General features: G+C 44.9%; 1 protein-coding gene across 3 annotated transcripts in view; it reads right to left on the bottom strand.

Moving 5' to 3' along the window:
• cdk17 (cyclin-dependent kinase 17) overlaps positions 1-27,796 on the bottom strand; it is a 41,341-nt gene that overhangs the window by 7,471 nt on the left and 6,074 nt on the right. The window contains exons 1-12 of one of the 3 annotated variants that reach the window (XR_007960466.1): positions 24,200-24,344; positions 22,349-22,513; positions 18,559-18,692; positions 16,589-16,714; positions 15,318-15,374; positions 15,113-15,227; positions 14,946-15,040; positions 14,783-14,845; positions 14,587-14,710; positions 14,379-14,499; positions 14,173-14,270; positions 13,786-14,072 (exon numbers count right to left, since the gene is read on the bottom strand). Coding sequence is in view for 2 of the 3 variants with exons in the window: in XM_052055233.1 (XP_051911193.1) it covers positions 13,967-14,072; positions 14,173-14,270; positions 14,379-14,499; positions 14,587-14,710; positions 14,783-14,845; positions 14,946-15,040; positions 15,113-15,227; positions 15,318-15,374; positions 16,589-16,714; positions 18,559-18,692; positions 22,349-22,513; positions 24,200-24,326 (1,331 nt within the window). In the remaining variant the exon portion in view is untranslated. Of the gene's footprint in view, positions 1-13,785; positions 14,073-14,172; positions 14,271-14,378; positions 14,500-14,586; positions 14,711-14,782; positions 14,846-14,945; positions 15,041-15,112; positions 15,228-15,317; positions 15,375-16,588; positions 16,715-16,855; positions 16,904-18,558; positions 18,693-22,348; positions 22,514-24,199; positions 24,345-27,796 lie in introns of those variants that run through there. The other 2 variants (XM_052055233.1, XM_052055234.1) reach the window with 2 other exon arrangements.

Here is a 27,796-nt window from a genome sequence, read left to right on the forward strand (position 1 = left end):
GGGGGGGCCGTTCCTCCCAATCACGCCCCTCCAGGTATCACTGTCATTGCCCACGTGAGCATTGAAGTCCCCCAGCAGAACAATGGAGTCCCCAGCAGGAGTACTCTCCAGCACACCCTCCAAGGACTCCAAAAAGGGTGGGTATGCTGAGCTGCTGTTTGGTGCATATGCACAAACAACAGTCAGGACCCGTCCACCCACCAGAAGGCGGAGGGAGGCAACCCTCTCGTCTACCGGTGTGAACCCCAATGTACAGGCGCTGAGGCGGGGGGCAATGAGTATGCCCACACCTGCTCTGCACCTCTCACCGTGAGCAACTCCAGAGTGGAAGAGAGTCCAACCCCTCTCGAGAGAACTGGCACCAGAACCCAGGCTGTGTGTGGAGGCAAGTCCGACTATATCCAGTCGGAAATTCTCTGCCTCACACACCAGCTCGGGCTCCCTCCCTGCCAGAGAGGTGACATTCCTTGTCCCAAGAGCTAGCTTCTGCAGCCAAGGATCGGACCGCCAGGGTCCCCGCCTGGACTCGAATCTGCAATGAAATGGGACATCCCTGATTTGACACTCATTGTCAAATACGTTGCATGCATTTTAACTGGTTAAATTATGAAAAAAGAGATATAGTTCCTCATCCAAAGCTTACCATCCAATTCAGTCTTCCCTCTTTTGGAGAGATGCTTTTCCCTTTTTGGGGCTAAAGGTCGATACCACCACATGAAAAGGAGAACAAAGTGACACATTTTACTAAATCAGTGTTGAACAAAAATACGCTATCAAGGCATTCATTTAGTAACCCAATTCCAGTGAAATTGGGACATTATGCTCATCAATCAAAACAGAATACAATGATTTGCAAATCATGTCCAACCTATATTTAAGTGAAGCATTACAAAGACAAGACAACATTCAATGTTCAAATTGGTACATTTAATTTTTTCCAATAATATTTAACTTAGAATTTAATGGCTGTAATGCGTTCCATAAAAGATGGAACTGCTAGCAAAAAAAATAATGTTGAGAAATGCTCATCAAACCCCTGTTTGTCACATCCCACCGGTGAACAGGCTAACTGAATGGGTGGGTGCCATGATTGGGTCAAAAAGTAGCTATCCTGAATTCACAAGCAAAGATTGGGTGAGGGTCACCACAAGTTGAATCGTTGAAGGACAGAGTTTCGCAACGTATAATTGCAAGGAATTGAGGGATTACGTCATCTTTGGTCCATAATATCAAAAGGTTCAGAGAATCTGGACCAATCAGTGCATGTAAGCGGCAAGGCCAAAAACAGATAACATTCAAAGGCCATGACCTTCGACCTATCAGAGAGCACTGCATCCAAAACCACCTTGTCCCAGCTTGTTTGGAACGTGTTGCAGCCATCAATTCCAACATAGTAGTGTAGCCAATTAAATAGAGGTTGAACATGACATGCAAATCATTGTATTATGTATTAAATACAAGTTCGTGCTTCCATTAAGAATAGAGAAGATTTACTGGGCAACATATAACATTTGAAAGGTATGTTACAAGAACATCTTGTATGATTTCATGCTCGTCAGTGTGAACCAACCGACATAATAAAATTTTGTTAGACCAATGCAAATATTTGGCAGAAATAAAATACTGATTCCTGATTCAAAATAACCATCATCCATAAATTATCTTCCCCCTTCAAGTGCATTCCAGTGGCAGCCAGTGAACGAGCCTGGTCTCTATTGAACACGAATAGCAGGGGTTTCGAAAAACAACTTTTATATTGATAGATTACATTGTCCAATGTGGGCAATGCATTTGATAAATGAAATGGTAAGAACATGAATCTAAATACAAAAATACCCAAAACAATGCTGTAATCGATCGTGTAATATTGTACAGTAGAAATTTTTGTTGTATGTCATTTCATAGTGCTTTAGGTGCTAGAGTGAATTTACGCCGCATTATTTCCCCCAAGAAACATTTGATTTATAACGGCTAAAAATACACAAGGATTAAATATAATTTATATATGTTCCTCATACTGCGTGACAACTGACCGGAACAAAATATGGAGAAATTAAAACTCTTGACATGTCCATTCATCCGTTCTGCCCCCGCCCCACCCCAAAAGCCGACTGCCCCCATGTCGAGCGTTGCCACGTACAAAGTTACACCAGTGTAGCCCCTGAAAACAGCTTAAAACGGAGCAAATGTAACCCTGCTCAGGAGGTGGTTTAAACATTTACTCTGGAGTAAATGCTAGTATGCGGGGCAGCACCGATATAAAATGGGACGTGTGAACGCTACAGGAGTAGACTTGCTACGCGTGAAAAGAGTTGATTACATACGGGTAGAATGTGTTGCTTTCGTGCTCGTTTGTACTTCTGTTATCTTTCCTTTTGTAGGAGACTGGACCGTCTCAGAGTTTATTGTGTAGTTTGTTCCTTTGTTATGTGTTCACACCCCCCCCCCACAGAATTTATTTTGTGATTCCTTATGTTTCCTTTCCAATTGCCTTGCCATCTTTAAATTTGATTGGCCACAGTAGAAGCAATAATGACTTCTGTGCCAAACTCGTTTGCCTTCCCTTTTTGTAAATGCTTTTATGGTTAAAGAAGGATCTTCTTTGCTCATCTTTTGTTTTTACATGGGTTAATGGGTTACCTTCTTTACGAATTGCAGACATGACTGTGCTCCTCTGCTTCATATGTTTGATGACTTGTAGAGTCTTCACTGGATGTATCATAAGAGAACAATTTTTCTACCTTTGGATGGAATATCTCCTCGTCATCACTCGACTCAGAGGATGTCTTAGTTGGTTTGTATTCCTCATCTGATCCAAAAAGACTTGAGTCAGAATAATCACCATCTTCAGTGGGATTGTCCATCTGTTATTAAAAAAAAAAAAAAGATCAGAAAATACCATTGCAATTAATGATGTTAGAGAATAGTACTGATAATTCAGGCTTACATGACAAGATAGTTCTGTGGGATAAAATATTAATCGAACACATTAACATGGCAAAACAGAAATACCTTATAGAAATAACTTATTTTGTTTAATATGGGCAAATAAAGCATTTGAAACTGACCGGGTAATCAATTAAAAGTCGACTTATTATAATTTTTAAAAATGTCTATATCACTCATTTGCAGTGCTTGGCAAAGATAGGTAAGTGCCGAAACCAAATAATGGTATCAGGCTGATACCGGCATTATTTTAAGGTTATCGTGGAGGCTGCCAATACCAGCAATCGATATTTCAGAAAATTAAAAACTTAATAAATGTAAATTTAATACTGTACTAGTTGCCACTACACATTTGGCGAATCATCTGCGTCACAAAGAGAGGCTTATTTCCAAGTATTTGGCAATCCAATAACATTGATGGCCGACACAGAGTGCGGAGAGAACAATTTTCCACGTGAGCTGTACCCAGGTCAATCTTTTCATACACCTATTAAGATGCAATTTCTGTATATAATTACAATATTTACATTAATTCTTTGAACGCATCATGTGTACTTTTTAATCAAATTTGTTTGAATTCCTTCCACGTTCATCCCATTATATTCCCAGAAGAGGAAATTTCTCTTAGTATGTGGCGACTAAAATGAACGCATATTCACTAAATCTCTGCACGCCAGAGCATTTTTTTTCTCCTTGAATTACATCAACATTCATCCACTAATTTGCCGATTAACGTCTAATCACTAAGTTGATATGAGTATGATAAGGTTAAGATTCATGCTGAGAATGCATCACTAGTGTGTTTTTATAAGCCTGGGCCAATAACTGGTTTGACGTTTGAAAAGTCAAAGTTTCAATCACCACTAATACGGCTTTGCTAATAAGGATATTTGGGATCAATAAACGATGAGCGAGTGTGGTTACAAATCGCAAAGGTTGATGACAGTGACAATGTATGTTTCCACAAAAAAAATCATCAAAATGTCCCCATAAAATAGTAGAAAGCTTAACAAACATAGAAAATATGCATCTCTCCTCATATAAGTGGGGGGGGGGTTTTCAGCCCAAAATGCATAGGTTTTGGTGATCCACACATTTAACCTTTATTATTATTTTTTATTTATTTATTATTTTATTTTAACTTTTGTGTTGATAATGGTTCACAGTATAATATTTCGTTCAACCCACTTTGTTATCTGTAAATTGCTTGGTATTTTACATCGTCTTTTTGCAGTTACTTTCTGTATATGGAAAGACACTGGTTCCATTTGCAACTAATTCTCTGCTCAACTAAGATGGCGGCGGCGGCGAAAGACGCTGGGTCATTTGCAACTAATTTTCTGCTCAACTAAAATGGCGACGACGACGGCGAGACGACGGCGGGGGGGGGGTGTTAAAACTTGATTTTACCACACCAACGGCCTATTCTGTGGCGCTGTATTGTGTGTCTGACGGCCTATTGAAAGTTTATTGTTTGAGAGGAAACTTTCTATCTTGGTGACAACTCGTTAGGTACAGCATAGTAGAGTTATTCATATAGTTGGTTTCACTCTAATGCTGATATAACACGAACCTTTGAGCCTGCCCGAATTACTTAGAATAACTAACTTGTAAGAAAATATTAAAAACTTGAGTGTCTTACCTGCTTTAATTCTGAAGTATTTGTCACTTTCTGGGGTTTTCTCGATGATGCTGACTCGTACGCTCACTCTTCTCAACGCCTTCCTTTTGTGCAGGTAGCAAAGCGCGCGTTTCCTAATTGATGGTCAGCGAGTGTGATGTGGGGGAGGGTAGCTGTAGAAACTCGTTTCCTGCAACGTAACTGTGACGTTTTGGGGTGTGAAAACAGCCCCGCCCCTTCATAACCAAAACTCCTTCACTTTCCTCTGAGCTCCGTTTTGAAGTGGGGCATAGTAAATGTCAAGCAATATCAACATATTTTATGAAATCTTGTTTACACCAATGTCATGTACTCCTAAAATGAGCACAGCATATATACATGTGTGTGTATATACATACTGTATATATATACAGTATATACACACACACACATATTTTAAAAACGACTTAAAATATTGTAATTGTTCTGAAAGCAACATTATTCCCAAATGCTAATATGGAATTGTGATGAAACATCATTATTATTTACTTATTGGATGCAATTCGTATTATTCAGGTTCGATGTCCAAAGCAGAATAAAACGAATTAGATTTTCTGGGGACACGACTGCAACACTCAACTCTTCTTGCAAAGCTTTGTTGCTGCTGTATGAACCGCGCTCCTAATTGATCACGTGCTCAAACTAGTGTGGGGGAGGGGAGCTGAATAAACTAGGTTCAAACAGTGCAACTGCTAGGGTTTGGAGCTGGGAACAGCCCCTCCCCCCTTCATGGCCAACGATAAACTAAAATTGCTCAGCCTTTAACTTTTATTTTACTCTGCGGTCTGTTTTGAGGGGAGCATGATAAATTTCAAGCAACATCTATATGTTTCAGCAACTGTAATAACACAAATGTATATACCTTTTCATATTTTTTAAACCAGACTTAAATATTATAATTGTTCAATGAAACATAATTACAGTAAGTATTGCCATCTATGGACTTCTGTCAAACGAAAATTCCCTCACCCAGAATAAAAATCTATGCATTACACATTTGAGTACGATATTACATTATATGATTGCTTCAGGAGTATGAGGTACCGAATCCCCTGATGCAGGCACTTTGGTCCCTCCACCACAGATGTCAGAATTTGGTTCACATTACCGGCAGTAAGTCAGAATCGTTTCCAGTGAGGGTTGGACTCCGCCAAGGCTGCCCTTTGTCATCGATTCTGTTCATAAACTTTACGGACATTGGCAATTTCTAGGCGCAGTGTAAGTGTTGATGGGGGTCCATTTTGGTGGCCTCAGTATTACATCTCTGCTTATTGCAGATGATGTGGGACTGTTGGCTCTTTCAAGCAGGGCCCTTCAACTCTCACTTGAGCGTTTCGCAGCTGAGTATGAAGTGGTTGGGATGAAAATCAGTCGGAAAAGGGTGGAGTTCTCTCTCCGGGTCGGGGAGGAGATCTTGTCCCAAGTGGAGGAGTTTAAGTATTTTGGGGTCTTGTTTGCAAGTGAGGGCAGGAGGGAATGAGAGATCGACAGGCGCAGCGGTGAAGCGGCTGCTGCTTGCTCTGCGCGCTTTGTATCGGTCAGTCGTGGTGAAGAAGGAGCTGAGCCAAAGGGCGAAGCTCTCAATTTACCGGTTGATCTACGTTCCAACCCTCATCTACTGTCATGAGCAATGAGTCGTGACCGAAAGAATGAGATCCCAGATACAAGCGGCCGAAATGAGTTTTAAAGGTGTTCCGGGCATGTCCCACCGGCAGGAGGCCCCGGGGACAACCCAAGACACGCTGGAGAGACTGTGTCACTCAGCTGGCCTGGGAACGTTTCAGAATCCCCGGGAAGAGCTAGGAGAAGTGGCTGGGGAGAGGGAAGTCTGGGCTTCCCTGCTAAAGCTGCTGCCCCTGTGACCCGACCTTGGATAAGCGGTGGAATATGGATGGATGGATATTACATTAGTGATCGATTCATAACAACGGACGAACGTTCCGATAAATGGAACCTGGAAGCCATACGGAAGCTCGAATTAGAGCAAACTCAAGCAAGTCCCGTTCGATACCGCGGAATAACTGTCTGCACCACTTTTTACTCTCTTTGGCACAAAAACAGCAGAATCTCTCTATTAGCATGAGTTTACTGGAATCGTGAACGACTTTCTATTCCATTCATTTACATTTACGTCCTGTCGATCGTTGCATCCAAACAAAGGAATGGTAATGACTGTGGAAGAGAACATGGAATGCATCCGATTAGATGCTCACAGCAAGTTGCTTGTGGCTCGACGGACTGTAGAGTAAATGAACGTTTCCTGGAATGCTTGACCTGCTATCATGCTAACTCAACTCAACATTATTTATAGAGCACTTTCAAACAGCCATCGCTGCATACAAAGTGCTTTACATGGAGCAATTTAACATATACAACAAACAGTAACGCAGTCTGTAATAAATACGGTGGAAAGCACCGAACAGCAAAACCAAGAACAAATCTAAGTCATGGTGAGTCAAATGCCAAAGAATACAAGTGAGTTTTGAGGTGCGTTTTGAAGATGGGCAGCGAGGAGGCTTGCCGAATGTTCAGTGGGAGGTCATTCCAGAGAGAGGGACCAGCAACAGAAAAGGCTCCATCCCCTCTGAGCCTCAGTTTAGTTCTTGATGCTTCTAATAATGTCTGGTCCGCAGACCAGATGAGCTCAGCGAGGTAAGGTGGCGCGAGGTCATTTAGAGATTTGAAAACTGGAGCGCTAATCAGAGAGAAGGCGAGTTCCATCGCACTATGGGCATGGAGGACTTTGAAGGGTCCCGTCCGTGGATGCCTTCAGACATTTGTTGCACAACATCAGCTGAGCAAGGCTGTCTTGGGTGGTGATCGAGGGGAGGTCAAGTTCGAGATAGTGAGTGATTGGAAAGAAAAGCCACCAGCTGTTATAGGTCTCATTTTGGAGCAAAGAGCCCTCATTTTGTGACTACTCTTGTTATAATGTATTTTGTTCATATACCTGTACTGTATACTGCCGTTTTTGTGTTATTTGTGTTGTTGGGGCATATATTTTTGCATTTTACTGCTTGTGTTCTTACACATGTATTTTGTTAACACACTTGCATGTTCATAAAGGACGTGTACCGTAGTCATGTCCCACATAAGGAAATTCTGTTATCAAGACTGATTGAGCAACGCAAACATGATTTCTTACTAAAGAATACTTTCTGTTGTTACTTATTGGATGCAAATCATAATGATCCAGTTGAAATGTCCAAAGCACAATGAAACAAATTGGATATGCTGGGGACACTTCTGCAATACAGTACCTAACTCATTTTTTCTTGCAAAGCGTTGTGGCTGGCTTCTGCGCAGCTCTGCTAATTGAAATGTAAACAAACTCATGTCTGGGGGGAGGGGTGCTGCAAAAACTTCGTTTTGGAGCAGGTAACAGCCGCTCCTCTTCATGGCCAATGACTAAGTCAATTATCAAAATTGCCATAGCCTTTTTGAACTTTGAGGTCTGCTGTGAAGGCGAGCATGATAAATTTTGAGCAACATCTACATACAGTATTTGAGTAACTAGGCTCACCAATGTCACATACTCCGCGCACATGATAAATTTTGAGCAACATCTACATACAGTATTTGAGTAACTAGGCTCACCAATGTCACATACTCCGCGCACACACAGTATATTTAAACTGACTTACAATTTTACAATTGTTTTTAAAGCAACATAATTCCAAACTCTAATATGGAATTTAGATGAAACAATTATTTACTTATTGAATGCAAGTCATATTTTCCAGTTTCAATGTCCAAAGCTGAATGAAATAAATTGGATATGCTGGGGACACTTCTGCAATACAGTACCTAACGCATTTTTTTCTTGCAAAGCGTTGTGGCTGGCTTCTGCGCAGCTCTGCTAAATGAAATGTAAACAAACTCATGTCTGGGGGGAGGGGTGCTGCAAAAACTTCGTTTTGGAGCAGGTAACAGCCGCTCCCCTTCATGGCCAATGATTAAGTCAATTATCAAAGTTCCCACAGCCTTTGTGAACTTTGAGGTCTGATGTGAAGGAGAGCATGATAAATTTTGAGCAACATCTACATACAGTATTTGAGTAACGAGGATCACCAATGTCACATACTCCTAAAATAATTACAGCAAATAAAATTATATATATGTTCACAAACACAACCGCACACACAGTATATTTAAACTGACTTAAAAATTTACAATTGTTTTTAAAGCAACATAATTCCAAACTCTAATATGGAATGTAATCGTTTCTTGGTTTCTTGGAATTGGAATTCTTTACTTATTGAATGCAAGTCATATTTTCCAGTTTCAATGTCCAAAGCAGAATAAAATGAATTGGATTTTCTGGGGCCCTCCGTGAGTCGTCACCTTACCGTGGTGGAGGGGTTTGTGTGTCCCAATGATCCTAGAAGCTAAGTTGTCTGGGGCTTTATGCCCCTGGCAGGGTCACCCATGGCAAACAGGTTCTAGGTGAGGGGCCAGACAAAGCACGGCTCAAAGACCCCAATGATGAATACAATAAATGGATCTAGGTTTCCCTTGCCCGGACGCGGGTCACCGGGGCCCCCTTCTGGAGCCAGGCCTGGAGGTGGGGCTCGTTGGCTGGCGCCTGGTGGCCGGGCCTACACCCATGGGGCCCGGCCGGGCACAGCCCGAAGAGGCAACGTGGGTCCCCCTTCCCATGGGCTCACCACCCATGAGAGGGGCCAAATGGGTCGGGTGCAATGTGAGCTGGGCGGCAGCCAAAGGCGGGGACCCTGGCGGTCCGATCCTCGGCTGCAGAAGCTAGCTCTTGGGACATGGAATGTCACCTCTCTGGCAGGGAAGGAGCCCGAGCTGGTGTGTGAGGCAGAGAATTTCCGACTGGATATAGTCGGACTTGCCTCCACACACAGCCTGGGTTCTGGTGCCAGTTCTCTCGAGAGGGGTTGGACTCTCTTCCACTCTGGAGTTGCTCACGGTGAGAGGCGCAGAGCAGGTGTGGGCAAACTCATTGCCCCCCGGCTCAGTGCCTGTACATTGGGGTTCACACCGGTAGACGAGAGGTTTGCCTCCCTCCGCCTTCGGGTGGGTGGACGGGTCCTGACTGTTGTTTGTGCATATGCACCAAACAGCAGCTCAGCATACCCACCCTTTTTGGAGTCCTTGGAGGGTGTGCTGGAGAGTACTCCTGCTGGGGACTCCCTTGTTCTGCTGGGGGACTTCAATGCTCACGTGGGGAATGACAGTGATACCTGGAGGGGCGTGATTGGGAGGAACGGCCCCCCCGATCAGAACCCGAGTGGTGTTTTGTTATTGGACTTCTGTGCTCGTCACGGATTGTCCATAACGAACACCTTGTTAAAGCATAAGGGTGTCCATATGTGCACTTGGCACCAGGACACCCTAGGCCGCAGTTCGATGATCGACTTTGTAGTTGTATCATCGGATTTGCGGCCGCATGTTCTGGACACTCGGGTGAAGAGAGGGGCGGAGCTGTCAACTGATCACCACCTGGTGGTGAGTAGGCTCCGATGGTGGGGGAAGATGCCGGTCCGTCCTGGCAGACCCAAACGTGCCTGTCGTGGCGGCAACCCCCGTACTCGCTGGTGGACACCAGCAGTAAGGGATGCCGTCAAGCTGAAGAAGGAGTCCTATCGAGCCTTTATGGCCTGTGGGACCCCAGAGGCAGCTGACGGGTATCGACTGGCCAAGCGGACCGCGGCTTCGGTGGTCGCCGAGGCAAAAACCCGAGCGTGGGAAGAGTTCGGCGAGGCCATGGAAGCCGACTTCCGGACGGCTTCGAGGAAATTCTGGTCAACCATCCGACGTCTCAGGAGGGGGAAGCAGTGCACCACTAACACTGTGTACAGTGGGGATGGGGCGCTGCTGACTTCGACTCGGGACGTTGTGAACCGGTGGGCAGAGTACTTCGAAGACCTCCTCAACTCCACCAACATGCCTTCCTTGGAGGAAGCAGAGCCTGGGGACTCTGAGGTGGGCTCTCCTATCTCTGTGGTTGAAGTCACCGATGTGGTTAAAAAGCTCCTCGGTGGCAAGGCCCCAGGGGTGGATGAGATCCGCCCAGAGTTCCTCAAGGTTCTGGATGTTGTGGGGCTGTCCTGGTTGACACGCCTCTGCAACATCGCGTGGTCAACGGGGAGAGTGCCTCTGGATTGGCAGACCGGGGTGGTAGTCCCTCTTTTTAAAAAGGGGGACCGGAGGGTGTGTTCCAACTACAGAGGGATCACACTCCTCAGCCTCCCTGGTAAGATCTATTCAGGGGTGCTGGAGAGGAGGGTCCGTCAGGAAGTCGAGCCGCCAATTGAGGAGGAGCAGTGTGGTTTTCGTCCCGGCCGTGGAACAGTGGACCAGCTCTACATCCTTAGCAGGGTCCTTGAGGGTATGTGGGAATTCGCCCAACCAGTCTACATGTGTTTTGTGGACTTGGAGAAGGCGTTTGACCGTGTCCCTCGGGGAGTTCTGTGGGGGGTGCTTCGTGGGTATGGGGTACCGAACCCCCTGATACGGGCTGTTCGGTCACTATACCACCGATGTCAGAGTTTGGTTCGCATTGCCAGCAGTAAGTCGGAATCGTTTCCAGTGGGGGTAGGACTCCGCCAAGGCTGCCGTTTGTCGCTGATTCAGTTCATAACCTTTATGGACAGAATTTCTAGGCGCAGCCGAAGCGTTGAGGGGGTCCGTTTTGGGGGCCTCAGTATTGCATCCCTGCTTTTTGCAGATGATGTGGTGCTGTTGGCTCCTTCAAACGGGGCTCTCCAACTCTCACTGGAGCGTTTCGCAGCCGAGTGTGAAGCGGTTGGGATGAGAAACAGCACCTCCAAATTTGAAACCATGGTCCTCAGTCGGAAAAGGGTGGAGTGCCCCCTTCGGGTCGGGGAAGAGATCTTACCCCAAGTGGAGGAGTTCAAGTATCTTGGGGTCTTGTTCACGAGTGGGGGTAGGAGGGAGCGGGAGATCGACAGGCGATTCGGTGCAGCGTCTGCTGTGGTGCGGACGTTGTATCGGTCTGTCGTGGTGAAGAAGGAGCTGAGCCAAAGGGCGAAGCTCTCAATTTACCGGTCGATCTACGTTCCAACCCTCACCTATGGTCACGAGCTATTTGTCGTGACCGAAAGAACGAGATCCCGGATACAAGCGGCCGAAATGAGTTTTCTCCGCAGGGTGTCCGGGCTCTCCCTTAGAGATAAGGTGAGAAGCTCAGTCATCCGGGAGGGGTTCAGAGTCGAGCCGCTTCTCCTCCACATCGAGAGGAGCCAGATGAGGTGGCTTGGGCATCTGATTCGGATGCATCCTGAGCGCCTCCCCGGTGAGGTGTACCGGTCATGTCCCACCGGGAGGAGACCCAGGACACGCTGGAGAGACTATGTCACCCAGCTTGCCTGGGAACGACTCGGGATCCCCCGGAGAGAGCTGGAAGAAGTAACTAGGGAGAGAGAAGTCTGGGCTTCCCTGCTAAAGCTGTTGCCCCCGCGACCCGGCCCCGGATAAGCGGTAGATGATGGATGGATGGATGGATTTTCTGGGGAGCGGCCTGGTGAACTAGTGGTCCGCGTGTTGACCTCACAGTGCAGAGGTACCAGGTTCAATTTCAGCTCCGGCCACCCTGTGTGAAGTTTGCATGTTCTCCCCAGGTCTGTGTGGGTTCTCTCCAGATCCCACATTGCAAAAACATTCATGGCAGGCTAATTGAACAATCCAAATTGTCCCTCGGTGGTGAGTGTGAGCGCGGATGGTTGTTTGTCTGTGTGTGCCCTGCGATTGGCTGGCAACCGGTTCAGGGTGTCCCCTGCCTACTGACCGAAGACGGCTGGGATAGGCACCAGCACCCCCCGTGACCCTTGTGAGGATAAAACGGATCGGAAAATGACTGAATGTATGTTACAATGAGAACTCCGACATGCCTGAGGGCGTAAATATGCTTACAGCTTTAACTATTTTAATTTAATTGCACTTTCCTATTTCTATTTAATGTGGTAGTTTGAAAATATAAATAAGAAGTTCCTCACCAATTACTCAGTACTTGTGATTCTTTCACTACGTACATTCATTCATTCATTCATCTTTCGAGCCGCTTGATCCTCACTAGGGTCGCGGGGGTGCTGGAGCCTATCCCAGCTGTCTTCGGGCAGTAGGCGGGGGACACCCTGAATCGGTTGCCAGCCAATCGCAGGGCACACAGAAACGTTCAACCATTCGCACTCACACTCACACCTAGGGACAATTTAGAGTGTTCAATCAGCCTGCTATGCATGTTTTTGGAATGTGGGAGGGAACCGGAGCACCCGGAGAAAACCCACGCCCGGGAGAACATGCAAACTCCACACAGGGAGGCTGGAGCTGGAATCGAACCCGGTACCTCTGCACTGTGAAGCCGACGTGCTAACCACTGGACTACCGGGCTGCCCCACTACGTACATATTTACTCTTATTCAAGGACTCTTTTTTTTTACATGTCATATTTTTCAAAAGTAACACTAATACAATTGAGTGCACATTTATTCTGCCACCTCTGTCCTTGTGTCCTTATGGAAAAGATGAGACTGATGCCCTAAATATAATAGTTCCATCAGTAGTATACAATAGAATATAAAACATTACTCAGTAAAAATACTCACAGAGAGCTTTGCTTAATGTTAGAAATGTGCACTTCAAATTACAAATGTGGAGCTATGAAATGACAACTAAAACCTCAATATGTCACAAATGGAATAAGTGTGTACTTCACTAAATTATTTTAGGTTTTTTATTTAGTGGTTTGATTTAAGGTGTAATTTCGGGTGGGTCTGAGGCCATATTCTAGATTTGGGTTTGCATAACAAGTTCTATTTCATAACAAGATGTTTGTTAAAAAAGTTAAACTTAGACAAATATTAGATATAATAAAAAATACATCATTGTTTTACTTTCTAATAAGCCCATGAGACTGTTTTCTATAGTTTCAGTTTTGTTGGAACAAAAATATTTCAGAAATCAATAGGTGGCGGTAGTGAGTAAAAAGTGTGTGTATTGAATTTAAATGAAAATACACACAAAAAATCATTTTTGGTATATTTGTGAGGACCTCTCTGAAACTTTGAGAGATGCCTATATAAACCCTCTAGAGGCCTTTAGAATGAAAAACTTGTGAGGACTGGCCTAAATGTCCTCACTTGTCAAAAATGTCCTCACTACGTTGGTCTTATAATCACAGTGGTCCTCACAAGTATAGCCATACAAACACGCGCATTCACGTGAAGACGGATGGCCCATTATGACTCAAGGTCCGTGTTTGAATGCTGCCGTGTGTGTAATTGAAAACAGAAGGAAAACTTTCGACGGAGCCATAATCATATATAGGTTAAATAAAATAAGAAGAATTGCGAGAAAGATGCTGTGGAGTACCTGGGGGCGTGGTTGATGAACGGCTGAGGTTTATATTTGGGGAAGTTGTAAGATTTGAACTCTTCGATGGAGGATATTCCCGGCCAGTTTTCCTCCGTCGGTGTGCCTGCAATCACGCGAGGAGCAGACCGGTCGGCATGGGCGAGCGCTTCCGCGAGGGGGGAGGGGACGTTTGGGGGGTTGACTTGGCCGAGACGGCTCCTCACCGAGTAACCTGAAAATGAGGTGGAGCTCGTCCTCCACCGTGGAGCCGGGGAAAAGCGGCCGACCCGCAGCCATCTCGTAAAATATACAGCCGACGCCCCTGCAAGTCAATGGTCGCCATTGAGATTTCAGAAAAAGAATAAAAACGTAGAAAGAATTGTTGTCAAAAGCTTTGTTTTTTTCCTTTTCTTTTTTTTTTGGTCTTTACCACATGTCGATCTGTGTCGAATACTCCGAGGACCCCAGCAGGACGTCGGGAGGTCGGTACCAAAGAGTCACCACCTCATTGGAGTACGTTTTAGTCGGGACCGATTTCGCCCTCGCCAGACCTGACGGATCACCAAAGTCAGGCCATTCATGGGGTGTGGGGGGGGGGGGGGGTGTTTGCCAAATCTCGACCCTTCTCCTTTCCTCACCGAAATCAGCCAGCTTGAGCTCGCCCTTCTCGTTGATGAGGAGGTTCTGAGGCTTCAGGTCCCGGTGGAGAACTTTCCTCTTGTGGCAGTACGACAGCCCGCGCAAAATCTGGAACAAGAAGACCTGCGGGAGAGGAGAGTTTTCGCGCCGTGAGGAAAATCTGATCTCCTGAACGGCCAAACTGCAATTCCCAACCTTCACGTTGTGCATGCTCATGATATTTCCACAGTCATCCATGTACTGCTTCAAATCTTTATCCTGCGGGAGAAATAAGCAGAAGCTCGGCGTCGTGTGCCAGGATTTCTTTGTCTCCTCGCAGTGGGGGTGGGGTGGTGGAGTGGTACTGAAGCTCCCTTACCAGGTACTCAAACACCAGCGTGAGGCTCTTGTCGGTGTGGACGATGTCGTGGAGGGTCACGATGTTGGCGTGTTTCAGGTCTTTCAGTAGCGACACTGCGCAGGTGAAAAGCGGTGCCGTGAAAGCGGGTTCAAACGCGGAACGAGGGACCCTTAACTTGGCATTACCTTCTCGAATGGCTGTGCACGGCGCTCCCTCCTCATGCTCCAACCGGATCTCCTTGAGGGCCACGAGGTTGTCGGTCAGCTTGCTGCGTCCTTTGAAAACGGTGGCATACGTTCCCTGCAAAGGAAAAGAAGCGCCCCAGATTTGAGTTCACCGCCGCCGATGTTTCATCGTTGCTCCGTTTTTGATTTTTGGAGCTTTCCTCACCTCGCCCAGTTTGTCCAGCTTGATGTAGGTCTCCAATTTGCCAAAACCAATCTCCGACTAAGAAAACGTCACAGGGGGAAGATGATCATGATAAAAAGTCAAGAAATCAACGAGCGACAGGGCAAATATTGTGAGCAATCAAAAAATGGTTGTTGGAAGGAATTTGTCCATGTTTCAGCGTTTTTTTTCCTAAAACCGCTTTATTATGGCTGTATTTATTTTTAGTGCTTCGTCTCAACTGATATTTTGGTTGCATGATTTCTAAATCACAAAAGATGAAAGAAAAATTCCTTTAAAATCATTTGACGCCATTTTAAAATTCATTTTTTTTCATTAAATATTTTAATTGTAAATAAACCACCGTTTCACATATCGTTTTGATAAAATACATTTTTTATTTAGCTTTTATGTTCAACTGACTCAAAAATAAATAAATAAACAGCAATCTTATGATACTTTCCAAGAAAATCTTATTGGCTAATTAAAAAAAAATATATATATACATATATATTCTGTATTCATATATTTCATTAAAAGTGTAAATGATTTATTTCAAATTCATGACAAACATGTGAACATTAACCAGTTTACATCCACATTCATTATTAATGTCTTAAATTATTTGATTCATTTCCCTAAAAACAAATGTGGCAGTCAGAAATCATTGAATAGTAAATAAAAGAACTAGTTTTCGATTGAGATTAAAATGCTCCTGTTTTTTAAATGCATTTAATCATTTGGGAATTTATTTATTGTAAATAACTGCGAGGAAATAAAAATAGGATAAAGAATTAAAAAAAATTTTAAGAACAAACGAGTGAATTTATTTCTTGTAACCGAAGGGAAATGTGTTTATTTTAGAGAAAAAATTATATATTTGAAAAAAAATATTTTAAAAAGTGGGATCTAGCTTCCACATTTTCCAGATAAGTTGGGTTTTTTTTTCCTTTCCACCATTCTCATCTACAAATGGCCTGGCCTATGTTCCGTAACTAAAATGCAACCCCTTGAGCACAAAAGTCTGCACACCCTCCGCATATAAATCTTCAAGGAGTACGAAAAAGAGCATCTTAATGTCATATCTCGGGCATCCGGTAACAATCGACATTGCCCGACTCAAAAAAAAAAAAAACACGCAAGCGCTCGTGTCTCCAGATTGGTACGGCTCGGGCTCCCTGCTGGGTCGGTTGTCATGGCAACAGGCAGCACAGGCTGCTCCCGGCGCCGCGGGGCTGTAAAAGTGGCACACACGCGCACGCGCAGATACGTACCAGCGAGGCTCGGCGCGAGCGACGGCTGAGCGGCTGGTCGAAGGGCGGGCTGGTGAGCTGCAGTTTCTCCAAGTAGCCGTCGGGAATTCGAATGTCAGCGGGCAGCGACAGGCGTTTGTTGAGGTCCTGAAAACGCAAACCCGCACGGATGTTCATCCGCCAAATATATTTCTACCATCCGATTAAATTTGACATTGTCCGTTGGATGCAATTAAGACACACGGCGAGAACAGAACGCTAGCCGCAAGACAAAAGCAGCCCACCCACGCTCTCACAGAGACAGGAGCGGCAAAAATTCATCACTCGCATCTCCTCCCATGCGCCGCAAGACAAAACAGATCAAGTCCGTCATCTCACAAGGTAGAACGCTGTCTGAAAAAAACAAAACGATATTTCGACGGCACATGGCCGTTGAATGCGGTTATACAAATACGATCCGGCCACAAAATTAGGTACACTTGCACCTTTCATGTGACTGCAGCGCCGTTGTGGGTCAAAAAAAAAAATACGGATGTGTTCTTGGAAGTCTAATCTTGATCAAATGCGGACAAAACTGAAGGGAGTTGTGTAAAAATAGCACGAGGTTCTTGCGCGGACTCCAAAGTTTGGCCCAGATGCAAGAATTATGTCATTGCACCTACCATTCGAGCAGCTGTCTCGATTTTTTATGACTCAAACATGCGAGATACTAAATTGTGTTACGAAACGGTGGGGCAGTTTGTTTTCACACAAAAGGGCCTTTTTCAAATCGAATTATGTAAAGACGTTGCGACAGAGACGCTATTATTTTCCCCGCGCTAAAATAACAACTCGGGGATTAGTCTGATCACTTGAAACGTGGACAATGGCTCCTTTTTTTGACGTCTTGGGGAGAAGGATCGAAAAGCGTGACATCATATGGATTGCTGAGTCACCTCCAGGATGTTTCAGTCCATCAACGGCGTTGTCAAATTCACATCACATTGTTTTTTTGTTTTGGGGAAGCTTTTCTCTCCACTAGGGGGCAGAAGGCTGCCGAGCGCAGCATCCCACTGTGTGCAAAACATCCACGTCATGATTTATGTTGGATTAACCCTTTCGGGACTGCGGTTACTACAGTGGGCAGCTTCTTATGTTATTGAGTTACAGGGCGCATAAAAGGATTAATAATGTTGATGGCGGGCAGACATGATCTTCTGACACTTATCCAACTTTTAGTACGAGTTTTTTTATTTTATTTTGAGTCAGGGATGGGCAAAGTATGTGCTGTTTTTACATTCGCAAGAGTCTTGTAATATTTGTTGGATTTATCTTGAGGTTTCCCCACCGCTAAAATTGGTTAATTATAAATTAGTCAAATATTTATTTATTATTTCTCTCTCTCCAAATGTTTGGAAGAAAGTAGAAAGCAGTAGAAATACTCTCCATCTACATTTGATTATTTGTATTCGTCTACTAATTCATGTTGATGAGCGTAAATGTCCATGTAGTGTAAATTGATCAAAATTATTTATTTTTTTTCCTTCTATAATTGTTTTTTTTATTTAATGTACATCAGAAGAACCATTTTACATCAAAATTGGACCTTTTTCAATATTAAATAAATAATTGCTGAAGGTTATAAAAAAATAATAATAAAAAAATTAAATTCTTAATTGTAAACTACAATCTGTGACCAAGTCAACTTCAAAATACTTTTTGTCAACTCCGTGATCCAGTTTGAGCCTGGGCAATAAAGCCCGACGGACTTCCTTCGGGGAAGGACCATGTCAACGCCATGCATCCAGACACGCTCTGTGTCACATGAGCCCGCCTGAAACGCTGATAGTCACGTCAGAGCTTGTAAACCCCCTCGTTGCGGCACTGATATCCGACACACAGAAGCCATTAAAAGGCGAGTTGGAACGCCCACCGCCTCCTCCTCCTCGTCCCAGACAAGACCTCCCAAGGCCAATGGCCGAAGGCGGTTTACGGTGACGTGTTGATATTACCTCCATGGAGATTCTCCGGTGGACTCGGTTCCTCAGACAGACGCCTGTCGGCGACTGGACCTCGTCCGACGACGTCCCCGATGCTTGGTCGCTCTCGCCGTCGGAACCCATCTTAAGGTTCTCGTGCACAATGTCTGAACCGGACACACACACACAAACAATATGTATGAGATAAATGCAGCAGATAACTTCGTTCCTGATGCAGGTTAAGTATTGATTAAGCGGGTGTTCGGGGCAGACAGGATGATTTCTTTTTGCTCGGAAAAGGTGGAATCGCTCAACGACCGCAACGCACCGGCCAAGCGGCAATTATGTGTGCGGGTTCCAATACACAAGCGAGGTTTTGGGTCCCTCGGCTAAACAAACCCCCCAGAAAAAAAACAGGCATGTTTGACCCACATTAATGATGCGAATGGTTGAACAGACGATCGTCAAATCTCATTTGAATAATTTTAGCAGTCAACTGGAGTTTTTTTTTTTTTTTTTTAACTTTGAGTATATATAAGGACAAAATTATTGGGACACCTGGCCGGAAGTCTTCCCCAAACCTTGATTGATCAATTCAATTGATTAGGATGTCTGTCAATCAACACTAGATGGGGAGATTTGACAATAAATCATAAAATACGGTCAAACCTAACAGCTTCAACAATAACAACTATTCAAATCCGTTTGTTACAAAATCGAGCAAACTGAATGTCGAAACGCTGGACTCCTCCCGGGCACTTGTCACTCCCGAGGCCCGAGTGTAAATAAACACATGACCACATCTTATAGTGCTGTAAAAACGATTGCAGCTTGCAAAGGGAAACAATGCCTGAGGCACAAGCACATCCCTTCCTCAAAAAAAAAAAAAAACACCCACACATGCACACCCGTCTGTTAGCCGACAGTCTGTTAGTCGGAATCAAATATTACAGAGACAAAGTTCGAGACGGATTCCATTCTGCACGTTGTGCCCTGAACCTGTTAAAAGCCAGCGACTTCTCCGATGACAGGAATGCTGGCCCACTTTCAGAAAATCTAATGGGATGAAAAGGTTTCCAGTACTGCTCGAGGTGTTTGTTCTCCAGGTGGATGCATTGCTAATTGGTCATAGCGCAAGGCTTCTGTTTGAAATAGATGTGACGCCAAGTGAAACAAAACGTCACTAAGCAAACGTACATAAGCGGAGGAAGGGAAGTACACAAACGGGATGACGCCCCCGGGCTGCGCTAAAACATTCGACGCAGCGGCACCGGCTAAAATTAGCACGGCAGCTAAAATTGCGGGGTCGACCGGCTTTCGAAATTACAGCACTGTGAGATTTCCCCTCGTTGGGTTTTCCGCCGGGTCAACCAGGCCAAAAACGTCAAGACACAACCGGGAGGCAGCTAATTAAAGGGTTCTTTCGGCAGGAAATGAAAGTGTGCGGGGGGATGACGCAAATGCAAGCGGGAATACCAGAAATTCCGCGAGACATCACCGCCATGGATGGAGAAAAGGACAGAACGACGTTAAAAATGCATTTAGCATTCACAAGCTAGCAGGCATGTTAGCTTGTGAATGCTAGCATGTATGTCTGTGTGTGTCTGTGTGTGTCTGTGTGTGTCTGTGTGTGTGTGTGTGTGTGCGTGTGTTATGAACTCATTCACTCCCAAAGACGTTTTTAAAAGCCTTTTCAGACTTGGTCTAGAATTGGGTGGTACTGAATGAGTTAATATGAGATATTTTTAGTGTTAGGATGCTAACAGTGCAGTGTGCACTGTTAGCATCCTGTCAGTCTCACTTTTACAAAAAGATATTTTAAAAAAATAATAACTCGCACGTGACCTGCATCAACCGAAAGTTGTTAGCGGTTAGCAATTTGGAATCGCAGCTTGCGATCAGAGCTATATCTTTTATTGTTATGATTTTTCTTCTCATACGGAGTTGGTTTTGTGTACAATTCGGCAAGGGCAAGGGAGAAGCATTTTACATGTGCGCTAAGATCGTTAACATGCGGCAAAGGTGTTTCCCATGCCTCCGCATCAGGTCTCGACAAAGGTAGGCAGCGATTTCCTTTTCACAAACACACAAATTTTTGAGTTGACTTCATTTTCTGTTTTGTTCATCCTAGGGGCCGTCCGTTATGGCTACCGCTCACCGTATGCGCATTTTTTCTTTCAACTCTTTTGCCTTAATTAAAAAAAGAAAACACTTAATTTCACTTCTTTCTCTCACTTCCTAACATCCTCTTTCCCTCTCATCAGAGCCCTCGAATCTCTCCTACACGTGCCCCACTTTGCTTTCCCTTTCTCCCTCCATCCACTTTCGCATCCTCATTTGCATGTCTCCATCACCTCCCTGCTGTTGCGTCTCCTTGCTCCTGACCTACTCGGCGCACATTATTCAGACAAGCTTTATCCGTCAGCCCTTTCCAAGCCACACAAAGCCTTGCAAACCAACACCACCCAAATCTCCGCTCAGCGATCTCGCGTCCTTATGATTATAGCGACGCTTTGTCCTACATAACTGGCCTGTTTGGGCATCCGCATTCCTCCAATCTGGGCCAGGGTCCAAAACGAGGCCCGAGCGAGTCGATCAACCATCCACAAACATAATAGCATCAACCCGCCTGGTTGCACATATTTAAAGAGAGATGTTTATCATACCACTGATAGCAAAACCCTGTGTGATTTCAAACGGGTGTGAATGACTTCTTACACGGATCGGTGGAGAGAGATCCCCCACCCCCACCCCCATTGAGGCCGTCTTTCATTCTGCCTTCCTACCTTCTAAGGCACCGACTTAGAAACCTGACGTGTGCACGAGCGCACAAGCGGAAAAGCTTGAAGAGTGACACAAAATACAGGAGAGAATATCTGCGAGGAGGAGCGAAACGAGCAAATCGACAAAATGGGCAAAATTTTCAATTTGGCCGAATGAGCATTTAATATTAATAATAATTAATACTAATATTACAAGAAGAGTCTTGTAATATTTGTGGCGTTGACACCCCCCCCCCAAAAAAAAATTTCAATTAAACTCAGCATTTATTTTAAATAATTGTTAATTTCAAACTGCATGCAAACATTTCAGTTACAAAAAAAATTAAAATCATTAGCTAACTGGTTCAAATTAAATAGAATTTATGATTTATGCCTGACCTCTTACGGGGGTTATTTCGATATAAACTAAACGGTGGTGGCAGGCGATATTAAATTCACTTTCACACATTATCTCATGTTGCAATCATGATAACCAGTGTGCGAAAAGCCCGTAATTATTTTTCACATGCTGTTTTTGAGCGACTGCTTCCTCCTGGCATCTGCAGTACCGTTTTTAGTCCGTGTAGGGGGAAAAAAAAGGGATCCGTGCAACGCTTCAAAGCAGAGAATTTGCTTCCACCCTTTTAACCATCAAATTATTCGATTAATAGTTTCAGCCCTGACCTCAACTTTTTTTTAACCCTTTCATGCACCGTGTAACCTGATAACACGATCAGCTGTCCACTGTAGTAACCGCCGTCTCTGAAAAGGGTTTAACTCAAGCCCAACCAAATAATTGTCCCACACTCTGAAAGCGAGATGATCACGATGAATCACTTCCCACCCTAGCTCGGGGATTTGACATGATGCTACACATTGTGACATGGTGACGCGAATCCATTCACAGGAAATATCGTCACCCGGGGTGAAAACGACTCGGACACTTTTCATGTTTGTCGTCAGACGCCAACTGTTGGCCGGATCTTGACTTTTCCTTTCTTAGCTTTAGAGGGGCGATAAGTACCTCGATGTCAGTGCCTCACCCAATGTCAGTGCCTCACCCAAGCGACTGCCGTTGCGCGGTATGGACATGAAGGAGCCCAGGGTGCCACCGATGACGCTGTGCGGCCGGCGGAGCGGCGGCTTCTTGAAGGAGCCCGTGTACTGGTGCAAGAAGGAGTGCATGCTGTGGGAGGTGGGTGGGCGGCCATTTCTCATGAAGGGCTCTGAAAGACAACGAGGACGGTTCTGTTTCAAGTGTTGCATCACGCTTGCGGAGTTCATTCAGAAACGCACGGCGGGGATTACTGCATGGACATAATTTATCGAAGGCTTAACCCCGAGGTCGTCGTACTTTCAAGGAAGACGTTGCGGAGTGTCAGAAGCCGACATGAAATTCAGCAGCTTGGCTTATACGTGACTTTTCACAAATCACTCGACTTGAGGTCGCAGAGAATATGCAAATGACCGGATGTGTATCTCACTTTTATTTTGGCGAGCTCCTGCCAATTCAATTGGAGGTTGGAGTCGCAGCTTTGTTTCAATTAAGCAAGAGCGGATTTTATTTACCTGCTCCAAAAGTAACTATTAATTTAAGTATTTCTTTGTTCATCATCCATTAACTCATTCCGTGCCAGCCAATTCTGAAAAGACGTCTAAAAACATCTTTGGTAGTTAATGAGTTTGTGGCGGCCACTCGATGACAAAAGGTACAATAACCAGTCTATCCCCATTACCGCTCATACGACAGACTAAACACTAACTCAACGCTAAATAGAACGGCTAAATAGAACCAAGATCCTCTGTATATATCTTGCAACAACAGATCAGAAATAAGGGGGAAAAGGCATTTCCTGTAAAGTATAATAATAATAACACTTAATACCGTTATGTTTGGCGACTAAGCTTTAAATGCTGTTGCTCCTCCACCTGTAAACTGAGTCTCAGCGACTCTAAGCTGACAGGTTCCCAACTGACCTTCTCGCTTAAAGGGCTGAGTGTGTGCTTATGCAAATATGTCGGTGTCCTCACTCCTGTTACATAACGCCGATAAAGAGCTCTTCATCCCCATCGCTGCCGTCCGTCTCACACACGCACGCACACGCGCACACAAATGTTTTCATTCACTCTGCATCACCATCTGCGTGGAATAATTTAAAGGCCCATGAGAGTGTGCTAGTTGCGAAAAGCACTTTTCTCTTTACGATGATAATGTGAGCTAATGGACGTGTACACTGGTATAGAGAGATTTAATTACTGTTCAAGGCATTGGCAGGCTAAGCCTTTTTTTTAACTAAACTATTTTATTGCTCGGTTTCTTAATAGTCTGGTAAAAGTAGAAGTACTCGGCTCTTACATTTGAATAAAAGTAACACATGGTACGGCACTATTATTTCGAAAAGGGATGGATAAACATAAGGAACCGGGGTAAGGCATCTTATTCCATCAAAGTACCTACAGGTAGCCACAACCGAAATAATATTTCAAATCGAAAAATATTAACACACACATTGCGACTGTAAGAGTCACAACTAAAACACTGGGAAAGAAAATATTTGCACAAATCAATAGACCGACTGCCGCTACCCAAGCATTTTATTTGTTTTGGAACTTTTCGCTATGAAGCTGTCAACGTTAAACAATAGATTTTTTAAAAACTCTTGTAGGCATAATTTCCCGCAAGTTTTTTTTAGGTATCAAGTAAGCTAGCAGCGGCACAATTTTTTTTAATCAAAACGATGAATATAGTAAATGAATCAAATCTCAACGGCGATTGACTTCGACAGCTTGTTTATGTGGTGACGTCATTTGCGGAAGTGAAAATGAAGCCTCTTTGGACCAAGGAATGAATAAAAAAAATATATATATACAGTATATATCGAGCACGGTTGGCACCAATGACAAATACCAACCGTTGTCCTTGGTGCCGCCGTCCTCTATGGTCATCTGCTCGGCTAGCTCGGAGAGAGATTCGTCGATGGTCTGACTTGAGCGGAGCGTTAACGACAGACGCTTCTTAATCCTCTTCATTTTCTCCATGGCGGGGCGGTGTGCGGCCTGCGAGAGAGACACACGCGAGCGCCGTCAACCTTCGTCCCGGCGTCGCACCGAAAACCACATCTCACAAAAGCGTCGGTGCTCGACGGCAGCAGGTGGAATTGCAGACAATCTCCTCCTCTGCTCTGACCGGCCTCATGAATGAAGCACGGCTCCTTTTAATCCAATATTAATCCGCTCGACAACTGTGTGAGCAGGCCATGCATAAACCATGACAAAAAAACATGAATAAAAGATAGGATATCACATATTTGAATGGGCCTATTTTCACTTTTCAACCAGGGGAGGCTAGACTAATTAGTCAGAGGAGGAGGAGAAGAAGAGGACGTCGTCAAGCCTTGGTCGCGGTGGCTTGTTGATCCAGACGAAGTGTTTGACGCAGCGGCGGCGGCAGGAAACACCTTGCTCAATCGCCCTCCAGCTGTTCCTTGCTCATTGTGTTGCCGTGTCAACGCCCCGTCAAGTGTGAGGCAAACAGTAAAGTGATGGGGTTTGGGGATGGGGGGGTGGGGGTTAACGTCAGCGAGGAAACAGAAGGCAGAAATGTCCCACCCGTCCCGGCTGACCCTTAACAACAATCAAGCGGACCTTCCTTCCTTCCTTCTTCCCGCGGACAGCTCCCACTCATGACGCATCCTTCAGCGGGTTGTAATTTGTGTCGGGCCCATGCTGCGAGTGATTAATCATTGCGGGGTTTCGCACAGTCACTCATCCAATTATGAGCGACCTTAGCACATTCTGGAAAAGCCTCAGTATGCCACACGGTCAGCTGTAGTCGGCCCAATTTAAAATAATAATAATAATAATTAGACAACCAGGCTACGGAAGTGGAATCTAGCCAAACAAGCTACGGAAGTGAAATCTAGCCAACCAGGCTACGGAAGTGAAACTCGTCATCGTGTTGATAAAGTTTGCATCAATGAGGATGGCGGAAATATATATCCGCAGCTCCATAGCAACCGTACCACGTTAGGCCCTTTATTTTTTGCCTCGTCGTCAAAGTTACAATTTCTCGACTTCCAGTTAAAAATTAGAGGCAACATGTAACATTTATACTGATTGTTCTTCTTCTCACAGTGCAACTGAATAGATAGGGCCTGGTCTCTGCCAGACAATTTTGGCACAGGAAAACGTCACTGATTGAGTTTAGCGTGTCTAAAAATTAATATTGTTGTCAGAAATGCACACATTAACGCGCTGAGTAATGCATTAGCAGGAGCTAAAGATCTTTCTGGTGTTAGTATATCTGGAACACTCCTCCATCACTGAAGAAGAAAATAAGTAAAATCAATAAGTAAACACGAGGAACAAAAATCCCGTTAAATATTTAAATGAGCGTGTGCTCAATTCATTTATCCTCCGACAGAGCGTTTGCCGCATGCGGTACGCTTATTGACGAGGAAGTGTGCCATGCCAGCCCTCATGGCGCTGTCATCAGGCAGAGCTGATGACCCCTGCGCGCACGCACACGTAGTCACAAGTACACTCTTACGCAGCTATAGGACCGTGTTGAAGGGAAACCACTGTAATCACGATGAAAACTGCATTAAAAAAATGAGCATGCGGTTGTGAAACGAATTCAGTCACACACACACACACACACACACACACACACACACACACACACAGATAAGTAGTCTTTGTCCCCCATACAGAGCAGCGTAACAGAGCTGGGTTTTATCTCTGTTGCCAAACAAAGACAAGTGACGTGTGTGTGTGTGTGTGTGTGTGTGTGTGTGTGTGTGTGTGTGGCAGCTGATGCCTAGGATGGCAATGTGTGTGGGGGAATGTGAAACCTGTCAACGTCTACAAATAGAGGGAATACCCACCCCACCCCACACCACCCCATGCTTGACAGATTCTCTTTCATCATCAGCAAATTCTTAAAATTTTGACCCACACCTGCTCCCGAAAAAAACAAAAAAATAATAATAATCTTACCCATAACCCCCATTGCCCCCAAGGGTATCCCAAGGGTACTGTGGGTAGTCAATCTCAGCGAAAACTTCACAGGGGAAGCCATCAAGACCCGGAGGCCTAATTACTGCGATGAATAATTACAACGGCGTCGTGAAACACCCCCCACACCCTCCTTCCTTTTTCTTTCACCTCATTTTCGAAGGATATCAGAAAAAAAGCAAGAACGCATCATTAAAGTCAGGAGGAGAGTGCGAAAGGGAATCAGCAGAAGAGGGAGGGAAGAACAGAGAGACGGGAGACATAATGGCGTCTCTGTGTTTGCTTGGAGGGCCATGAAATCACCCGAGTGACTGCGGGCATGTACAGTGCTGCGTGGTGAAGCAGAGAGTGTCGGGGGGGGGGGGGGGGGGTGCAACTCACTCATGTCCCTGGCAACTGTCCTTTTGCAACGGTGTTAAAAAAAAACAGACGGCAAATTTCGGGGGGGCGGGAGACCACAACACGCCAAACCAAAGACTTGACGTTGGGTAGCTGAGAAAATAACAGGCAACAGCGGTGTATCCTCGTTGCCGTGTAATTTAGTGTCAGGCAGCCCGTAATTCAACATTCTGAAGTGCCACATTAGGATCAATTAATGGCTGGAAATAAATCGTTTCTGGCCGTCAAACGTTGCTTCAGGTGGTAAGAGAGAGGACCACAAGTCAACAAACGCTTCAATTTCATTTCACCATGGCGGTGATGTTAAGCAATAAATAAAATGGCTGAATTTGGATTTTAGTCGCCTGAGTTTATGCCGCTTTATTATTTTTTTTGTCTTTGTCTCTCTTTCTCATTATGAGTTCGCTATTTGACACGACCAGGGAAGTAGTAACTCAAAATGTGCCGCGTACTACGCAGCTCAAAGAAGTTAACCAATGCTTTAACGACGGAGAAAACACGCCGGGGGCGGGGGGGGGCAGTCAGACAGGTACATCTGGACAATCTGACAAGGACAATCAAGCACCGGAAACCCGCAACAAAACTCACACCGAGTGAGATGACGAGAGGCTCTTTGCCAATGAGTCACCCACAGAAAACCCAAACTATCTCTATGTTTGGATGATTCCAAATAAATAATCATTAAAAATATATAAATTAAAATCAAATCAATACACTAGTCCCTGGCTTATTTGAGATAAAAAAAAAACTACAGTGGAGCTGATAAAGCCGCTTGGCGAAATGCGACCTAACGCAGGTGCTGACTTTCTGACGTCACCACACATGACAACGTTCATTTTGAAGCGCCAGAAGGGAGAGGCGAGATTTAAAAAAAAACATCCCGCCGGCTGGTATCACTGACTCAAGCATCTTTGATTCATTTCTGTGCAATTTAACCTTGCGGTGAGTGAACACTGACGCCTTACAAATAAAGCCCCCCCCCCCCCCCCGCCGCCACCCCGATGACTATTTCCTTTTGTGTCCGTCAGAAGTGTTTCAAAGGCTTTCGCTGCCAAGAGTGCAGTCACAAGCATGTGTTTGTGTAGCCATGAGGA

Source organism: Hippocampus zosterae, chromosome 21, assembly GCF_025434085.1.
Source record: "Hippocampus zosterae strain Florida chromosome 21, ASM2543408v3, whole genome shotgun sequence".
NCBI classification, from domain to species: Eukaryota; Metazoa; Chordata; class Actinopteri; order Syngnathiformes; family Syngnathidae; genus Hippocampus; species Hippocampus zosterae.